We start from the raw sequence: 14488 nt of genomic DNA, 5'->3' as shown, positions 1-14488 counted from the left end.
TAAGAAGCTAAAATGCTTCAAAAAAAGTAGCAAATGAGTGTTAGGAGGATAAAACCTGAAGTGAGGCCTTTCGTAGTTTGGCAAACATTATTCATGTTTAAAATACAACCTAAATTCACAAGAGCTTTACTTCGTCCATAAATCATTATTTGAGTTACTAAAGATTACAATAAAGCCAGCGATTCAGACTTTGCAATGATAGTGAAAGAAAAATGGAGAATCAACTTGACAACGATTTGACATAATTCAACAGTAAGTGTAGCAAAACATTACAATAAATAGACTAGTTTCCTAACACTTTGATGAGTACTGCAAACTCTAAGTTTATAAAAATCACAAAATATTTAGGTTGACTAAGTTAAATTTTCATGACATGGTAAGCCGATCTATGGTAGAAATACAAATTTAACCTAGGAATACAAACATTGATGAGCTCCTCCCAAAATATTGAAATCTGAATGCTAGATCTACAAACACGTAAGTCAAAAACTATGAACATCAAGTATGAATGTTAAAATTGGCAACTAGGGCCAAACTCCATGTGGATCACCTTATTTGTGACTATTGATATTTTTCCTAGATTCCTCTCATCGAGAGGTGTAGGATTGATCTAAAGATCATCCGATTCCGATAAGTATTTATGGAGATATGAATTTATTTTGATTATGGAAAAATTATCAAAGTTGGCCAACAACTTATGTAGGCTCAGAAGCCCAACAGTCATGTCTATTCAACCTCAACATTTTACTATAAAAAGAAAAGGTCTTCAAGTCATTTAGACACACACTCTTCATGTGATCTCCTCCTCTCCACGTCTTTGGGTTTTGGTGGAGGAGAGACACTAAGAGTATACGCTGGCCTAAGTAAAGATGATGCCCTAGCCGCAGTAATGAGGGTTCTATATGCAACTAGAGGAAACTTCTATCTGAAGCATTTAAGGGTGCCCTAGCCGTAGCATTTAAAGGTGCCCTTGACCGTAGTCAATGATGATCTGAGGCAGCAAGGGGAGGCACTTATACGCAGTCTAGAAGAGACTTAATTCCGCAGAGAAAGGAGGTTCTAAATGCAGCTATAAGATGCCCTAAGTCACAGTTAAAGGGAGGCTCAATACACAGTCCATGAAGGTCCTTAATTACGCAGTAATTAGATTCTCATACGCTGTTTAAGGAGAGCTACAATCCACTGTCCTAGAAGGCTCCTATACTCAGTCCTAGAGGAGAGTAAGACGCAGTCATCTAAAGGTCACTAATCCGCTGTAAAGAAGAAGATAACTGCAGTTGAAGGAGAGCCCTATCAACAGTAAATCTAGCTGCAATAGTGGGGAAATTTGACCGCATTCAAAGGAGGCCTAAATGCAGCAAAGAGAGGCCAGATCCATAGCCCAGAGGAGCTCCTATCTGCTGTCTGAAAGAAGCTCTGATCCACAGTCTATAGAGACCTAGCCACAACAAAATAAAGACCTGTAATCTACAGCAAGAAGGAGCCTAGACAACGTGGGATTTGACTGTGCTTAATAAGGCTGATCTAAGGTCTAGTGCAGCCTCAAAGAGAAGGTCAAACAAGTCTGTCTAAAATGATCTCTCTGGATAAGATTGGAAGACACACTGCTGTTCAAAGGTAGTAATATTTGGGTGCTGTGTGTAAACCTATCTTGCTGCTGAGCTAGGCCACAGGCCATAGCCAGCAACATAGAACTTTAAGGGCTGAACTAATCAGTGGCAGTGCTGGAACCTCTCTTGGTCTTTGAGTTGTTGACTGTTTCAAGGACTAACATGATGTAGGTGACATCAATGATGTTGAGAACAGCTCAGTGATATTTGGGTGTAGCACCAAGACAATGAAGTACAACATGATAGTGAGGTGCAGCATGATGATGAGTTGCAGCATGGTGATGGGAGCAGCACAGTGACGAGATGCAACACTATGATAGGTGAAGCAGTCACCTTGGAGAATCAGTTGAAGCAACATGTCTTCAACTGATCTCATGTAGATATAGAAAGTCAAAGTGTTGACATCTGTTGTAAATGTACTATCTCTATCTCTCTCTCTATCTGCTGAACTATTGAAGAACATAAAATATGAATTGATCAAGGGTTTCCCCACATTGGGGTTTGTCCCTGGCTAGCCACATCTTGTGTTCTCTTGTCTTGGCTTGTCTTCTGCGATTTATGTTTATGTTCTATCTGCAGTTTATTTTAATGCTGATGTGATTGCTAATTTGGAAAAGATATTGAGCTACTTGTGAAAATTGAAATAAATTGCTCTATGCATAGAACATACCTAAAATTAACAATGAACAATTGTGGTCCACCTTGCTGAAGTTTTTGTAGCCTTGGAAGGTCTTCTACATAGGCTTGGTGTCTTAGCATGCAGAAGATATTTGATTGCCTCTTTAGGTGCTTGCTTGGTGGAGTAAGTGATATTATGATTTATTTCCTAAGGTTAACTTAAGAAAAATACAATAAGTAATCTAATTAATTATTGTGGACTGTTGGGATATAATATCAACTATTGATCTCAAGTGAGGCTTAGGATTTAATCATATTTATTGATCACTTAGGAGATTAGGGTTAGGGATTTTGGATTAATGAAATTATAAAATAAGCCTAAGGGAGAGGTGAACACACACAGTTGTGGAGGAAGTGATTTTCTCTAGAGCGAGAGGTTCGATTACACTGAAGAGAAGTGAAGAGTGTTAGTTTTTGGTAGCATCGGATGTGCTCTAGCCTTGAAAATTGGTGGAGAGGCTAAGGCACATGAGTTCTAAAGAACCCAGAAATCGTTTGGTGAAATTCCACATGGATTGTATTTTATTAAAATAATTAATATTTTTAATAGGGTTCCTAAGTCTAAACTTAGGAAAATTAAAGTATTAATGGGTATTAATCAAAATATGGGTGAGAATGTTCTAGAAAGCGGATCAAGTCAAGTTTTAATCTTAGCTGTTGATTAGAGACTTAATCTCGGCCGTTGAAGTCTCAACGAGAAAAGTATAAGAAGGAGGCTTGGGGTTCATTTAGAAACACACACAGAGAGAACAAATTGATCTGGAGTTTGATTTCTGGGGCTAGGAAGCTGAGAAATTCGAACTGAGTGATCATTCTGCAGCAGAGGGGCAGGGATAGTTCGGGAATACTGGGCAGAGAGGCACTAGTGGAGGTAGTGCAACATCTAGAGGGATTGATGTTGGGCCAATCTGAGTCCACGCAGTCTTGACGTAGAGCCAAAAGGGCCAACGCAGAGCAAAAGTTTCTCTAACGCAAAAAGTCGGAAACTGTCAGAACAGTCAGGAGAGGTTGACGCAGAAGCTCTAGGAGGTAGAAGAGACAATGCAGAAGCTGACGCAGAGCCTGTAACGCTGACACAGGGCCAACACAGAGATAGCCGGGGTTAACCAGTTCTACTGTCGGATCAGCGGGAAATTGCCGGGTGAAGTGAGGTAATCTCACATAGTTTGCTGCCATTATATTTTCTCTGTCACTGGATTGCCGGGAGGGCAACCAACATTGTATTCAGAACTACTGCTTAATAATAGATAACCCTCAGAGTTGTTGCACTGGTTTTCCCGCATTGGGTTTTTTCGGGGACTATTTTGTCCAAAAATAACTGTGTCGTATGTATCTTATTCTTTGCTCGGTTTCTTGTTTCATGTAATCAAATTAAATTGGTGTAGGCTGCAGAAGTAATTTGCTTCAGTATTATTCAGAGAAGTAATTTGCTTCATAAGTCCTGATGATGGATCCCAGTTGGGATTTGAAACGTTGGCATAAAAATGGTTCATACTGTGGATTCTCCGGTAACTAAGTCAAAAAAAATAAATAAAAAAAATTGATAATATATATTAAAATCAAGTAGGTGAAGTGAATTCAGTTTTGCAGCAGTAGGGGTTCCTTGAGGATAAGAATTTTCCCAAGGAGAAGTGCATCAGGGAATTCACATAGAAATTCAAGGAGGCTGAGTTCAAGAAAGAGGGAGGCCTAGTTGCTCAAGAAGAGGGCCAAACTGTGGAGGAGGTCGAATTATCAAGGGAGACCAATACTCTAGTGCACAGGGCCTGTACAAGATAGGGAGAAAGGGAGTCTGATTCCCTGGTTAAACAAGTTAATTTTTTAGGGCCGATTTGCTTCAGGTGTTTCGATTTTTCAGAGCCTGAATTCCTTGAGGCCGATTTTCCCATCGGGGCTGAGTTTCCAAGTTCCTAGCAACTGTATTTTTCATTGTATTCTTTGTGAGTCTAACCTAGAATTTTCTCAAGAAATTTAATGAAGGAAGATTGTGTTGGGTGTAAATTAGCTGTCATGGTTTGATTGATCTCTTCATTTTATTTCCGCTGCATCTTTAAGTTAATATACCAGTGTTTATTTTCCTGCAAATTCAGAAATATTTGAGATAAATATTTTCTGGGGCTTTAACAAATTGTTGAAGTAAAATAAATCAGATCTGGTATGAGCAAAGTCCCTTTTTATAAAATAAGAGAGAAGCGGAAATACACTTAATGTAGACATGGATGTGATATTCCTCGAGGGAAAACTACCTTGAATAGAGTGCTCCTTGAAGTGAATTACGTGCATGAACTCATACACCAACTCGCCTAGGGATCTTTGTGCTCCAAAGATAGTCGACCTTCCACATGCACTGCACTATCCTCACATAGGGATATTTGCCATGTGAAGATACAGCATGCATGTACCCTCATGCACTCATTGTGCCTACATAAAATTATATATACAATGCTCTCACACACCTCACTGTGCCTCCATAAATACTGCGTCTTCAAGATATCCTTTAGTGCATGCACCTCTCTCTTCCATTATGCCTGTGTGAGTATCAAGAAACTATGATTGCTTTGGATCTATTGAAGTGTGCCTCTACTGAGAAGAACGGCTGGGAGCAATTGGTAAGAAAACTAACACTCTTTGTAAGGAAGCTGTTCTCCACTAGACCAAATCTCTTCCTTAATATCTTAAATTTCCCCTTTGCGAGATCAACATTTCTGCAAGCTAAAACTATGAAGGAACATACTCAAAGACCATTGCTCCATTCTAAACTCTTATCTCCATGAAAACTGTACCTGATATCTATGTGTTTGGAGCAATCATGAAACATTGGATTCTCGAAGAGCTTGATGCAACTTTGATTGTCATGGTACATAACTGTAGTCTCCAACCTCTGATCGGTCACTTCTGGTATCAACTTGAGGAGCCATATATCCTTGTAACTAGTAGAAGTTACCATATACTTTGCCTCTAATGAACTTAATGCCACTCTGACTTGCTTCCTGTTGAACCAGGATATCATACCTCTCCGCAAGCTGAAATAAATACCTAAAGTGATCTTCCTAGCACTGACATCAGCTGTCGAGTCTGAATCCACAAAACCATGCAATACCAGATCTCTACTGTGTCCTGTCAGCATTTGAGGACATGCTTCCAGTCGGCCAATAAATTTGCCTCAATGCAACCATGAACTGAAAATGTGTTCATTGCAAAGCAAATACTAGGTCAGGTATTCACCATGTTCACAAGGAACCCAATCATCTACCAATACATTGAAGGATCCAGCAAATCTGAATCAAATCAGCAGGCCTCTTTAGATTTAGTACCATTTGAAACCACTTCAAAATATCCACTGTGTGCTTCCGTTGCCAAAGGAAGACTTCTCTTGCACCCTGCCACATCTCCAGACCCAGAAAATTGTGAATAAGGCCTATGTCCTTCATCTGAAATTCGAAAGTCAACCCCTCCTTGCACCATGCTATGAGCTTCTCACTACTAGCTGTAAGGATTGAATCATCTACCTATAAGACCAAAACAAGCATATCAGATTATCAAACAAGTAAAAAAAGGTTGGGATTTGTAGTAGTTTTGATCTAAGTCACATGACAGAAAGACACGGATGACATGGAAGTATGAGTGTCTAAGATACATAGGATATGTTGACCCTGAAAATATATATACAAAGAAAATAAATAATATATTCAGAAAAACTATAATATTAAAATAATTACAAATTACTAATGCAAACATAGACAAAAACTTTTTTTCAGAAAACGGAACATTAACAAAACACTCGGAATCGTTGAAATCTTATTTTAACCCTTCACTTGCACAATGAGAGATAGTAAGAGCTCTATTTATACAGCTGAAAGTGAGAAAATAACAATGAAAAATGTTTTTTTTAGTGTCACAGTTAGGGCATGTCTAGGGAACATGTTTGACATTTGTCCTCGTGTGTTAGTGTCTGACAGATAGGATACGGACATGGCACCTTTGGGGGATGTGTCCTGTTACTTAGGTTTTGATGAAGCCTAAATTCAACAAGTACTTGTCAATCCATGAGTACCAAGCATGTAGTGCCCACTTCAACCTACTTAGGGTCTTTTTCAACTGCATACATGGGTATCCGACCCATGCACCTCAAACCCTCTGGGCTAATTGATTTACACTTCCTCCTCTATCATCCCATTTAGAAATGCAGTTTTTACATCCATTTGATATAAGAACCAACTGAAATAAGATACAAGATATGTCACTACATTGATAGAAATGTACTCATGCGACATACTTCTAAACACCTGAATATAAGAAACATTGAGTTTCTCTCTAGTGAAGGCTTCCATTGGAGTTTTGTTCTTCAACACACCGTGAAGACACCTGTTTAGAATGTAAGCGTCAAAACTAAAACCTCTGCCCAAAGACACATGGGAAGATCTGGATGATGATGGATCATTGCCTTCTTTGCCTCTATGACGAACCTGTTTTTTCTCTCTGCAATCCCATTCAAGACTCTACCCTGGGTTGTAAGGTATAGTCAACTCCTTCTCGATTCCCACATCCCAACAAAAGGAATCAAAATCCTTAGAGTTATACTCACCTTCATTCTCAAACTGGAACAATTTAATCTTTCCAGTTGTGTAAATTTCCACAAGTGCTTTGAATTCTTGGAACTTGTCTTGGGCAATGTGTTCATCAATGGTTTGCTGCAAAAATATCTATTAAAAAAGATTCTATAACACTACTCGGGTCATGATATCCAATTGAATGATTTACATTATTGTTTATATATAACAGAAGTTGTCAAGTGAAATGGGTCATGCTATCTAATTGAATGGTTGACATTAATGTCTATATATAGCAGAAGTGGTGAAGTGAAACATGTCTGTAGGTTATTGGCTCTCTTTTGTCTTGTTTTGTTCACGGGGCTGTTGAAATCCCAACTGCTTACTTTTGTTATTAGCTTAAATATGCTTCTTTTCTGCCCTTATTTTGTCTTTTCTAAGTTGCCTTGGCTTTGCTGTAATATTCTTCATCTAAATTATCCACTAGCCTTCAATCAATAATCTAAGTTATAAACATTCCCACTGAACACCTGACAATAGGCTTCAAAACTAGATGAGGCACTGTATCAGCTATAGTTCTCTTGTTTTAGTTTTCTATGAGAGTTGCTTTTGATTTTATTCTTCGTACTTATTCATATAATTGGTGACATTTTCAGATAATTTGGACCATTAACAACCGGTATTCTTCATTGTTAACGCTAAACATGTTGTAGGAATGCCTCGTCTGACGGCGTATGTTGGTTTTTATGACTTGACCTCCCCTAAAGTAGGGGAAAAGGTTTTTATCTCCGCAGCTTCTGGCGCAGTTGGACAGCTTGTTGGGCAGTTTGCAAAGATGCATGGATGTTATGTTGTTGGGAGTGCTGGAAGCAAAGAAAAGGTGATGTTTTACTAATTCTCACCAAATTTTGTGTCCTTACATTGTTCAAAATTTAATGGCCACATCATTCCATGCTGGACACAATTATTGATATTTTATTATTTCCAAATATCCATAATTAAACCATATGCATTTGTGGTAAACTTCATTACAAGATTCATTCACATTACATCAACTTGGCACATCAAACATATGAGGCCATAGCTATCATTATTTTCTGCAAGAAGCAGCCTTAGTAAGTACATCCATAGACCTTTTCTTTGAAATACCACAATGATAACTTCATTTAGATTGGGAAACAACCACTTCGAATTCATAGGCTCAATAACAATAGGACGAAGGCTCCATTGGATGAAGACTTCATAAATTTTCCTTCATAGATCTAAATGGTACAAAATCCCAAGTAACCCTAAAAATGAAGGGGCTGGCCTTAAAGAAGGGTGAAAAGTGCAAAGAACACCCTAGAATGAAGGTGCATTCCTAAATCAGGATTATATATGTGGAACTCCTAGAGAACCCTTAGAAGCAATGATCTAAGAAAAACCTAGTTCTGCACTATATCAAAGATGCCACTAGCCAATATTGTTTTGATCAACCAGAAGAATTGAGTGATTAAGGTTCAAAACTGCTTTGATACCATGTTGAGATTCATAAATGAAATTAGTGAATTAAATGAAATAAAAAACAGAACCAAATTTTGTAGTAATTCAATCACATGTGTGCTAGAGAAAGATAACCCTAGTGCACTAGAGAGAGAAAGAAATATGCCCAAGTAGAAGTATGTTATAGAAGAAATGCACAAGTACTCATAAAAGAAAGAGCCAATGATTTAGGTGCCCTTAGGCGTAAAACACTTTATAAGAGAGATCAAGATCATAAGATGAGATCATACAAAATGAGTATTTGAGTTGTGTATTTATAATTTTATATAACTCAAGTGGTGTCTTTTCAATAGGGGTCATGGATCCACATAACAAGGGCACACATCCTAAGAAGGTATTTAGCCTGCATATCAAGTTTGATTAGGTTGACCTTAACCTTAGGCCTAGTATATGATAAATGAAATAATCTAGACTTTTGCCATGCTTACAAGTAAATAATGATTGGGATATGAATGGGAAATGGTCACACGTATATGTTACACCAGGAATTTTAACACCATTAGTTATTGTGGCCCAAGGAATCACAAGTTGAAATGTCCATGACCAAGTAGACATTATTGAGTAGTAAACTAAATTATAAGTCTATAAGATTAGATTTACATTGTGTTGGCTAAGTATTTAACATGTTACATAAGGCAAATTCAATCCTGATATGCACAGTATACTAACACTACATATGTTGTTGTCATACAGGTGGAGGTGCTGAAAAATAGACTAGGTTTTGATGATGCATTTAATTACAAGGAGGAATCAAACTTGCATGCTACCCTTAAGAGGTCATACATTCTCAAAGTGTTTCTCCTTATTGTTGAATTTCCATACTTATAAGTTAATCGAAAGGGGTGGCTAACTTCTCTGTTTCTTTGACAGAGATTGATATCGGTTAGACAACCGACTTGTTTTCTTGCTTTCACTCCAAAATTTTTCTTTTACTGGGGAAGCTAGAAATGTTCAATGTTTGTAGGACTAGGCATTTAGTTTTGTTTTCAAATAATAATAAAAATGAGATAATGTACCTAAGAAAATACATGAGATATTAGCTATTAAATTGTGAAAATTACTATATCATCTACAGCAATGAAAGAAACTTACCTGGCAAGATGATCAACATTTGAATTTAAAATGGTATATATGTGCATTTGAATTTAAATTAAATTGCTATATATGTCCATGTATAGTCATGATTGTTCATGGGCGTGAAATTTTACCAAGTTTGGTTTGCACTATTTGGGTGCACCACTTATAATCGATAGACAATGTATGCATTTGGTACACTCTTCACGTATTGTGTATATATAGAGGTATACAAGTGCTGGAGAGTAATAATGTTTGAAAAAGTATCCTAGGGTTACAGTACAATACACATATTTAGGTGGATGATCAAGTTTCTTCTCAAACCTGTAAATCCACTACCTAAACTTAGAGATGTGCTAAATCGGTAGTATATATCCATTAGTTAATCAAACCAACATAATGGTCCTACGTACAATATTTTTCCAATCTTCCTCATCCACATGTGCATCTCGTGGATAACTATTTTTAGTTGCAATTTTTTCTTGTTCAAGCATTTCCTGTGACCTATAGCTCCTTGCAAGATCACTAGTGATTCCAGATACTCTCAGGACTCAAGTGTTGCCCAGCCCCTGTCATACCATATGCTAGAACAACGTGTCTTTGTCAATGCACTTGCTACTCAACAATGCTAACATGCTCAACACCAACAGAGTTTCCAACCCCAAATGGGGCAAACTATGATGAGCATATTCCTAGATCTAATAACTGGATTCCAATGATGGTAAATCATAAAAGATTGAAAAATAAGATTGTTTTAGGGTTTGGAGGGAAATGGAGAGCGGGTTGGTGGGGTGAGGGTTGTTATGGAATATTGTTTTAGGGTTTGGAGGGGAAGTGTTTTTTTGTACTTTTATTAAAAAACTTGCGCTCATCTGTAGGCGACCAGTTTGGAATGGAACTGATCAGTTATACTGGTTCCATACTGAACCAACTGGTTTGAAGGTGGATTCACCTCCCAAAGGCACTAAATTAGTCAAGTTGACCAAGAGTTTGATTTGACCAATTTCTACAACACTCGTTTGTACACACTTGTCCTATTAGAGTTATCAAATTTGATATGTATATATATATTGTTATAACATTGCAAACGGTTGAATCTTTTACCACTGGCACACGATTAAGTTTTATTATGTCTCTAAAGTCATTCTCATTTATCAAATGGTGAAACTTTGTTTCCAAATTCAAAACTCGCTTGTTTGAGCCATGCAATATAAATCTGCTTCATCTCACCATTCATTTTATTTTCAATATTTGTTGAGTCTTCCTAAGCGACTCTCAACGCTATAACGGAATGAAAAGGGACAATGAAATCTTTGTGTTTCTTTTACTTTAATCAAAAGGTTACATGAAATTTCAAAACAAATTTTCAGAGGACAAGGCACAAGATGGCTAACCATTTAACATTTAGAATACTAGTTCCTTTTCAATTTTGCTTTTAATAAGCAATGACAACCATGCATTGTGCAACGAACTATTTTTTCTAATGGTTTGTGAGGCAAACTGGTCATTGCTGTAGGAGTTTTCAATTAAATATAATGGGCGTATTGGATGACTCTTGCTCACCAGGCATTGTCATTATTTCGATTGATATAGCATACCTGCATTTTTATTTCAGATGTATTCAAACCGATTGAGATTGACTGTTTGATAAGGAGATTTCCAAACAAGATCTCAGTTTTAACATATGATTTCATACACTAATGGGAACATTGATAAATATTTGTTTCACTTATTCCCAGGTACTTTCCGAACGGGATTGATATCTATTTTGAAAATGTGGGTGGTGAGATGCTTGAAGCAGTTCTTGAAAATATGAATCTCCATGGCCGTATTGCTGCTTGTGGGATGATGTCAGAATTGAATCGGGAGGAAGGCCAAGGCATAAGAAACATAGGTCGTGTGATAAGCAAGCGCATAAATATACAAGGTTTCATCATATATGATTACTGGGAGAGGTACCCTCAGTTTGTGGAGAAGGTAAGAGGCTACATAAAAGAAAGAAAAATAGTATATGTTGAAGCTATCGCTGATGGCTTGGAGAATGCACCAGCTGCCCTTGCTGGTTTATTTGAAGGCAAAAACATTGGAAAGCAGGTTGTGCGCATTTGTGATGAATAATGAGTGCAATTATCAAGTATGAGTTGAGGATTTAAGTGAGGTGGTATAGGTGGAGATGACTCTGGAAGGAGAAACCTTTATTTAAGAAGAGTATGTTAAGTAAATTAAAATTTTCCCTACAGATTTTGGTATTTATTGGATTTTTTTGCTCCGAACAATTAAATTTTCCCCAGTATAAATTGTTTGTTTGTTTTCAATCAATATGATTTTTTTATTTATTTAATAATTGATGTTGATGTATTATTTGTTTTGGATGTCAATTTAAACTATATAATAATAGAGTAGGAATAAAGATGATATATGTATTTTGATATGTGATACTGGTGTTAAATGTTATTTTATGTTGACACCTAATCCTCAATGGATGGGTGAACTGGAACGTGAACAGTCATCAAGAAGATGAACTGTTCCGTCTCCTTCTTGTATATAATCAATAGTTCTCTAATGAAATTAGACATCAGTTTTTCTTCCGCTCATTCTGGAGTTACCCTGGCCTGACATGGTATCAGAGCACAGGTCCCAGGTTCTAAAAATAGTCGCCCTCTGTCCTGAGACTGCGCACTGTCCTGAGACTGCGCCCTCTGTCCTGAGACTGCGTGCCTCTGTCCTGAGACTGCGCCCTCTGTCCTGAGACTGCGTGCCTCTGTCCTGAGACTGCGCCCTCTGTCCTGAGCGCCTCTGTCCTGAGACTGCGCACTGTCCATAGTTATGCACTGTTGAATGTGCGTTTTTTTTGATATTGAATACGCACTGTCCGGGCCAGAGAGGGACTCAGTGGTAACAACTCTGAATTTGCCCGTTCCTCCAACTACAGCATACTCGCGCTGTGTCTGATCAAACCCATCAGTTCCGTGGACCTCCAGCGTGCTTCCGTTGTACTCCATATTGTTGAATATTACTGTGAATGTTATGCCCAAGAACATTCATCTCCATTGAGACAGGTAACATGCATCTATCATTATACGAGCCACGACCTTCTTGTCTTTGAAGCGGATAGCCAAAACCAACTCTCCAATCTGTTGTTTTAAAGCTTCAAAAGAATTCTCTCCTTCAATTTGAATATCAAACTGATCCTGTCCCTTAGCTGTAAGCCAAAATCCTGTGCGAACAAATACAGCCAATTGACAGATCCGATACAGTAAAATGCTGCCTTATATCGTTGCAGAGCAATCTTGGAAGGTGTTCTCCACGTAGTTCTGCGGAACGAATTGGGATCCCTGGTCGTGCATGTAGTACTCGGCCTGAGAAGTCGATGCTGTGCCGGAATTTCTGCTTCATCTGTTAAAATCGAAGGCTTAGCGGAATCGGCTCTTCGCGACTTTTAAGCTGCTGGACGGACTACATTGTGGTGAATTCTACAGTAATCTATTAAATTATGTTATTAGTTAACTTGGAACCTGCTATAGATGTCCGTTCAAGTGAACATTACAAGCAATTGGACGGACTGCATTAGCGTTTGGTATCGATTTACTTAGTGATTTAAAAAAAATCCATTTATATTGCATGCATTCTTTAGCAGTTGTAACAGAAACTGAACAGACTTGACAGGCCAGCGGCCCTGGCCATTTGAATGCCGAGACTTTGCTTGGGCGGTACGTCCTACCCCGCCACAAAAGCGACGGAAAGGTATTGCTTGCTTGTGGGAAAGCACATCCTCAAGATAGGCTTTAGCCTTAGCCAAAGGTAACTTCTTCACAGCTTGAGCTGTTTCCCGAGTATTCTTAAAATGGACACGTAGGTCTGACCCCCGAGCCTTGCATGATTTGGTAGGATTACCAGGCTTGCTTGAATACTTAACCATTGTGTTCTGATTTTGGTATCGAATCCTGCACGAATTCATCATTTTCTTTATCTCTGGATTTTAACGAGCATACATATCGAGCCGAAATTGGCACTAATTTTTTGTACACCCTCTGTAATTGAACTCTCAAATACTGCGCTGCTTTCAAAATAGTATTGCAGTGATATATTGATATGTATTGAAGAGATATATTGAAGTGATCTTTCAAAAACATAGTAGTATTGCAGAGATATAAGAAATGCTGATGCTTCTATTAAACGTTAGAAGAAAATAAAGTGCATAAGGCTGTGGCATAAGGATATTTTTTTTCAGCAGAAGAATTTTTACAGAATGCATTCAATCATTTCTATGGTCGGGATAGTTCTTACTGGCAAGGAGAACTATTCTGAATGGTCTCGGATGGTAAAACACACCCTCATCTACAATGAGTTGTGGAAAGGAGTGTGTGTCGGAGAAGAAGACAAAGACCCTGTGCAGCCTACATCAGATAAAGAACTTGTCATTTGGGAAAACAAGAACAACAAAGCCTATGCATTGATCGCAGCTTCTGTAAATGAAGAAGTAAGTCGTCATATTTCATCCTATTACACTGCCTTTGAAGCTTTACAAAAGCTGAAAGAACTCTATGATTTACATTCTGCACTTGAAGTTGTTCAGCTCATGATTAAACTCTTCACTCTTGAACTGAAAAATAATGATCCCCTTGCTCTTGCATCTGAAATAAAGTCTATAATGCATGATATTAAATCCACTAAGGTTGAGCTGGATATCTCTCTTATTGCCTTTCTCAAAGCACTCTATCCTACCTACTCCAATTATCTCGAGTCTTTACAAGCAAATGGAAATCTTAAAGACATAACCTTTGAGTCTCTTGTGAAAAAGTTTGTTGAAAGAGAGAAAGCCTTTGGAAAGAAAACAGTCCCTGAATATTCTGAAGAGACAGTTTGCCTTGCTCATAAAGAAAAGCATCCTTCTCAAGATTCTACAAGAGGAAGAGGTGGACGAAGAGGAAGATACTTCAGAGGCAGGGGGGGCAGACATTCTCAAGCAGAAAAGGCAGATCTGCATTGCATTCGCTGCAAACGAAATGGATCACATGATGCTTCTACATGCAA

At 38.0% G+C, this 14488-nt stretch overlaps 1 protein-coding gene and 1 pseudogene across 5 annotated transcripts in view; one reads left to right on the top strand and one right to left on the bottom strand.

Annotated features, from left to right (window-relative positions):
* LOC149232958 (2-alkenal reductase (NADP(+)-dependent)-like) overlaps positions 1 to 11740 on the top strand; it is a 38007-nt gene extending 26267 nt beyond the window's left edge. For all 5 annotated transcript variants that reach the window (XM_089376616.1, XM_089376612.1, XM_089376614.1 and 2 more), the window contains exons 4-6: positions 7552 to 7718; positions 9074 to 9156; positions 11194 to 11740. In XM_089376616.1, coding sequence (XP_089232742.1) covers positions 7552 to 7718; positions 9074 to 9156; positions 11194 to 11572 — 629 coding nt within the window. In that variant the 3' untranslated portion in view covers positions 11573 to 11740. The remainder of the gene's footprint in view (positions 1 to 7551; positions 7719 to 9073; positions 9157 to 11193) is intronic.
* Positions 11741 to 13043: 1303 nt separating this feature from the next.
* On the bottom strand, positions 13044 to 13373 carry LOC149232957 (large ribosomal subunit protein uL22 pseudogene; annotated as a pseudogene).
* Positions 13374 to 14488: the final 1115 nt, after the last annotated feature.

The sequence above is a fragment of the Pinus tabuliformis genome, chromosome J, assembly GCF_031772625.1.
Source record: "Pinus tabuliformis cultivar Carrire ecotype Pingquan chromosome J, CPIR1, whole genome shotgun sequence".
NCBI classification, from domain to species: domain Eukaryota; kingdom Viridiplantae; phylum Streptophyta; class Pinopsida; order Pinales; family Pinaceae; genus Pinus; species Pinus tabuliformis.
Note: the sequence above shows the minus strand (reverse complement) of the source record. Positions and strands in the feature narration are given on the sequence as shown.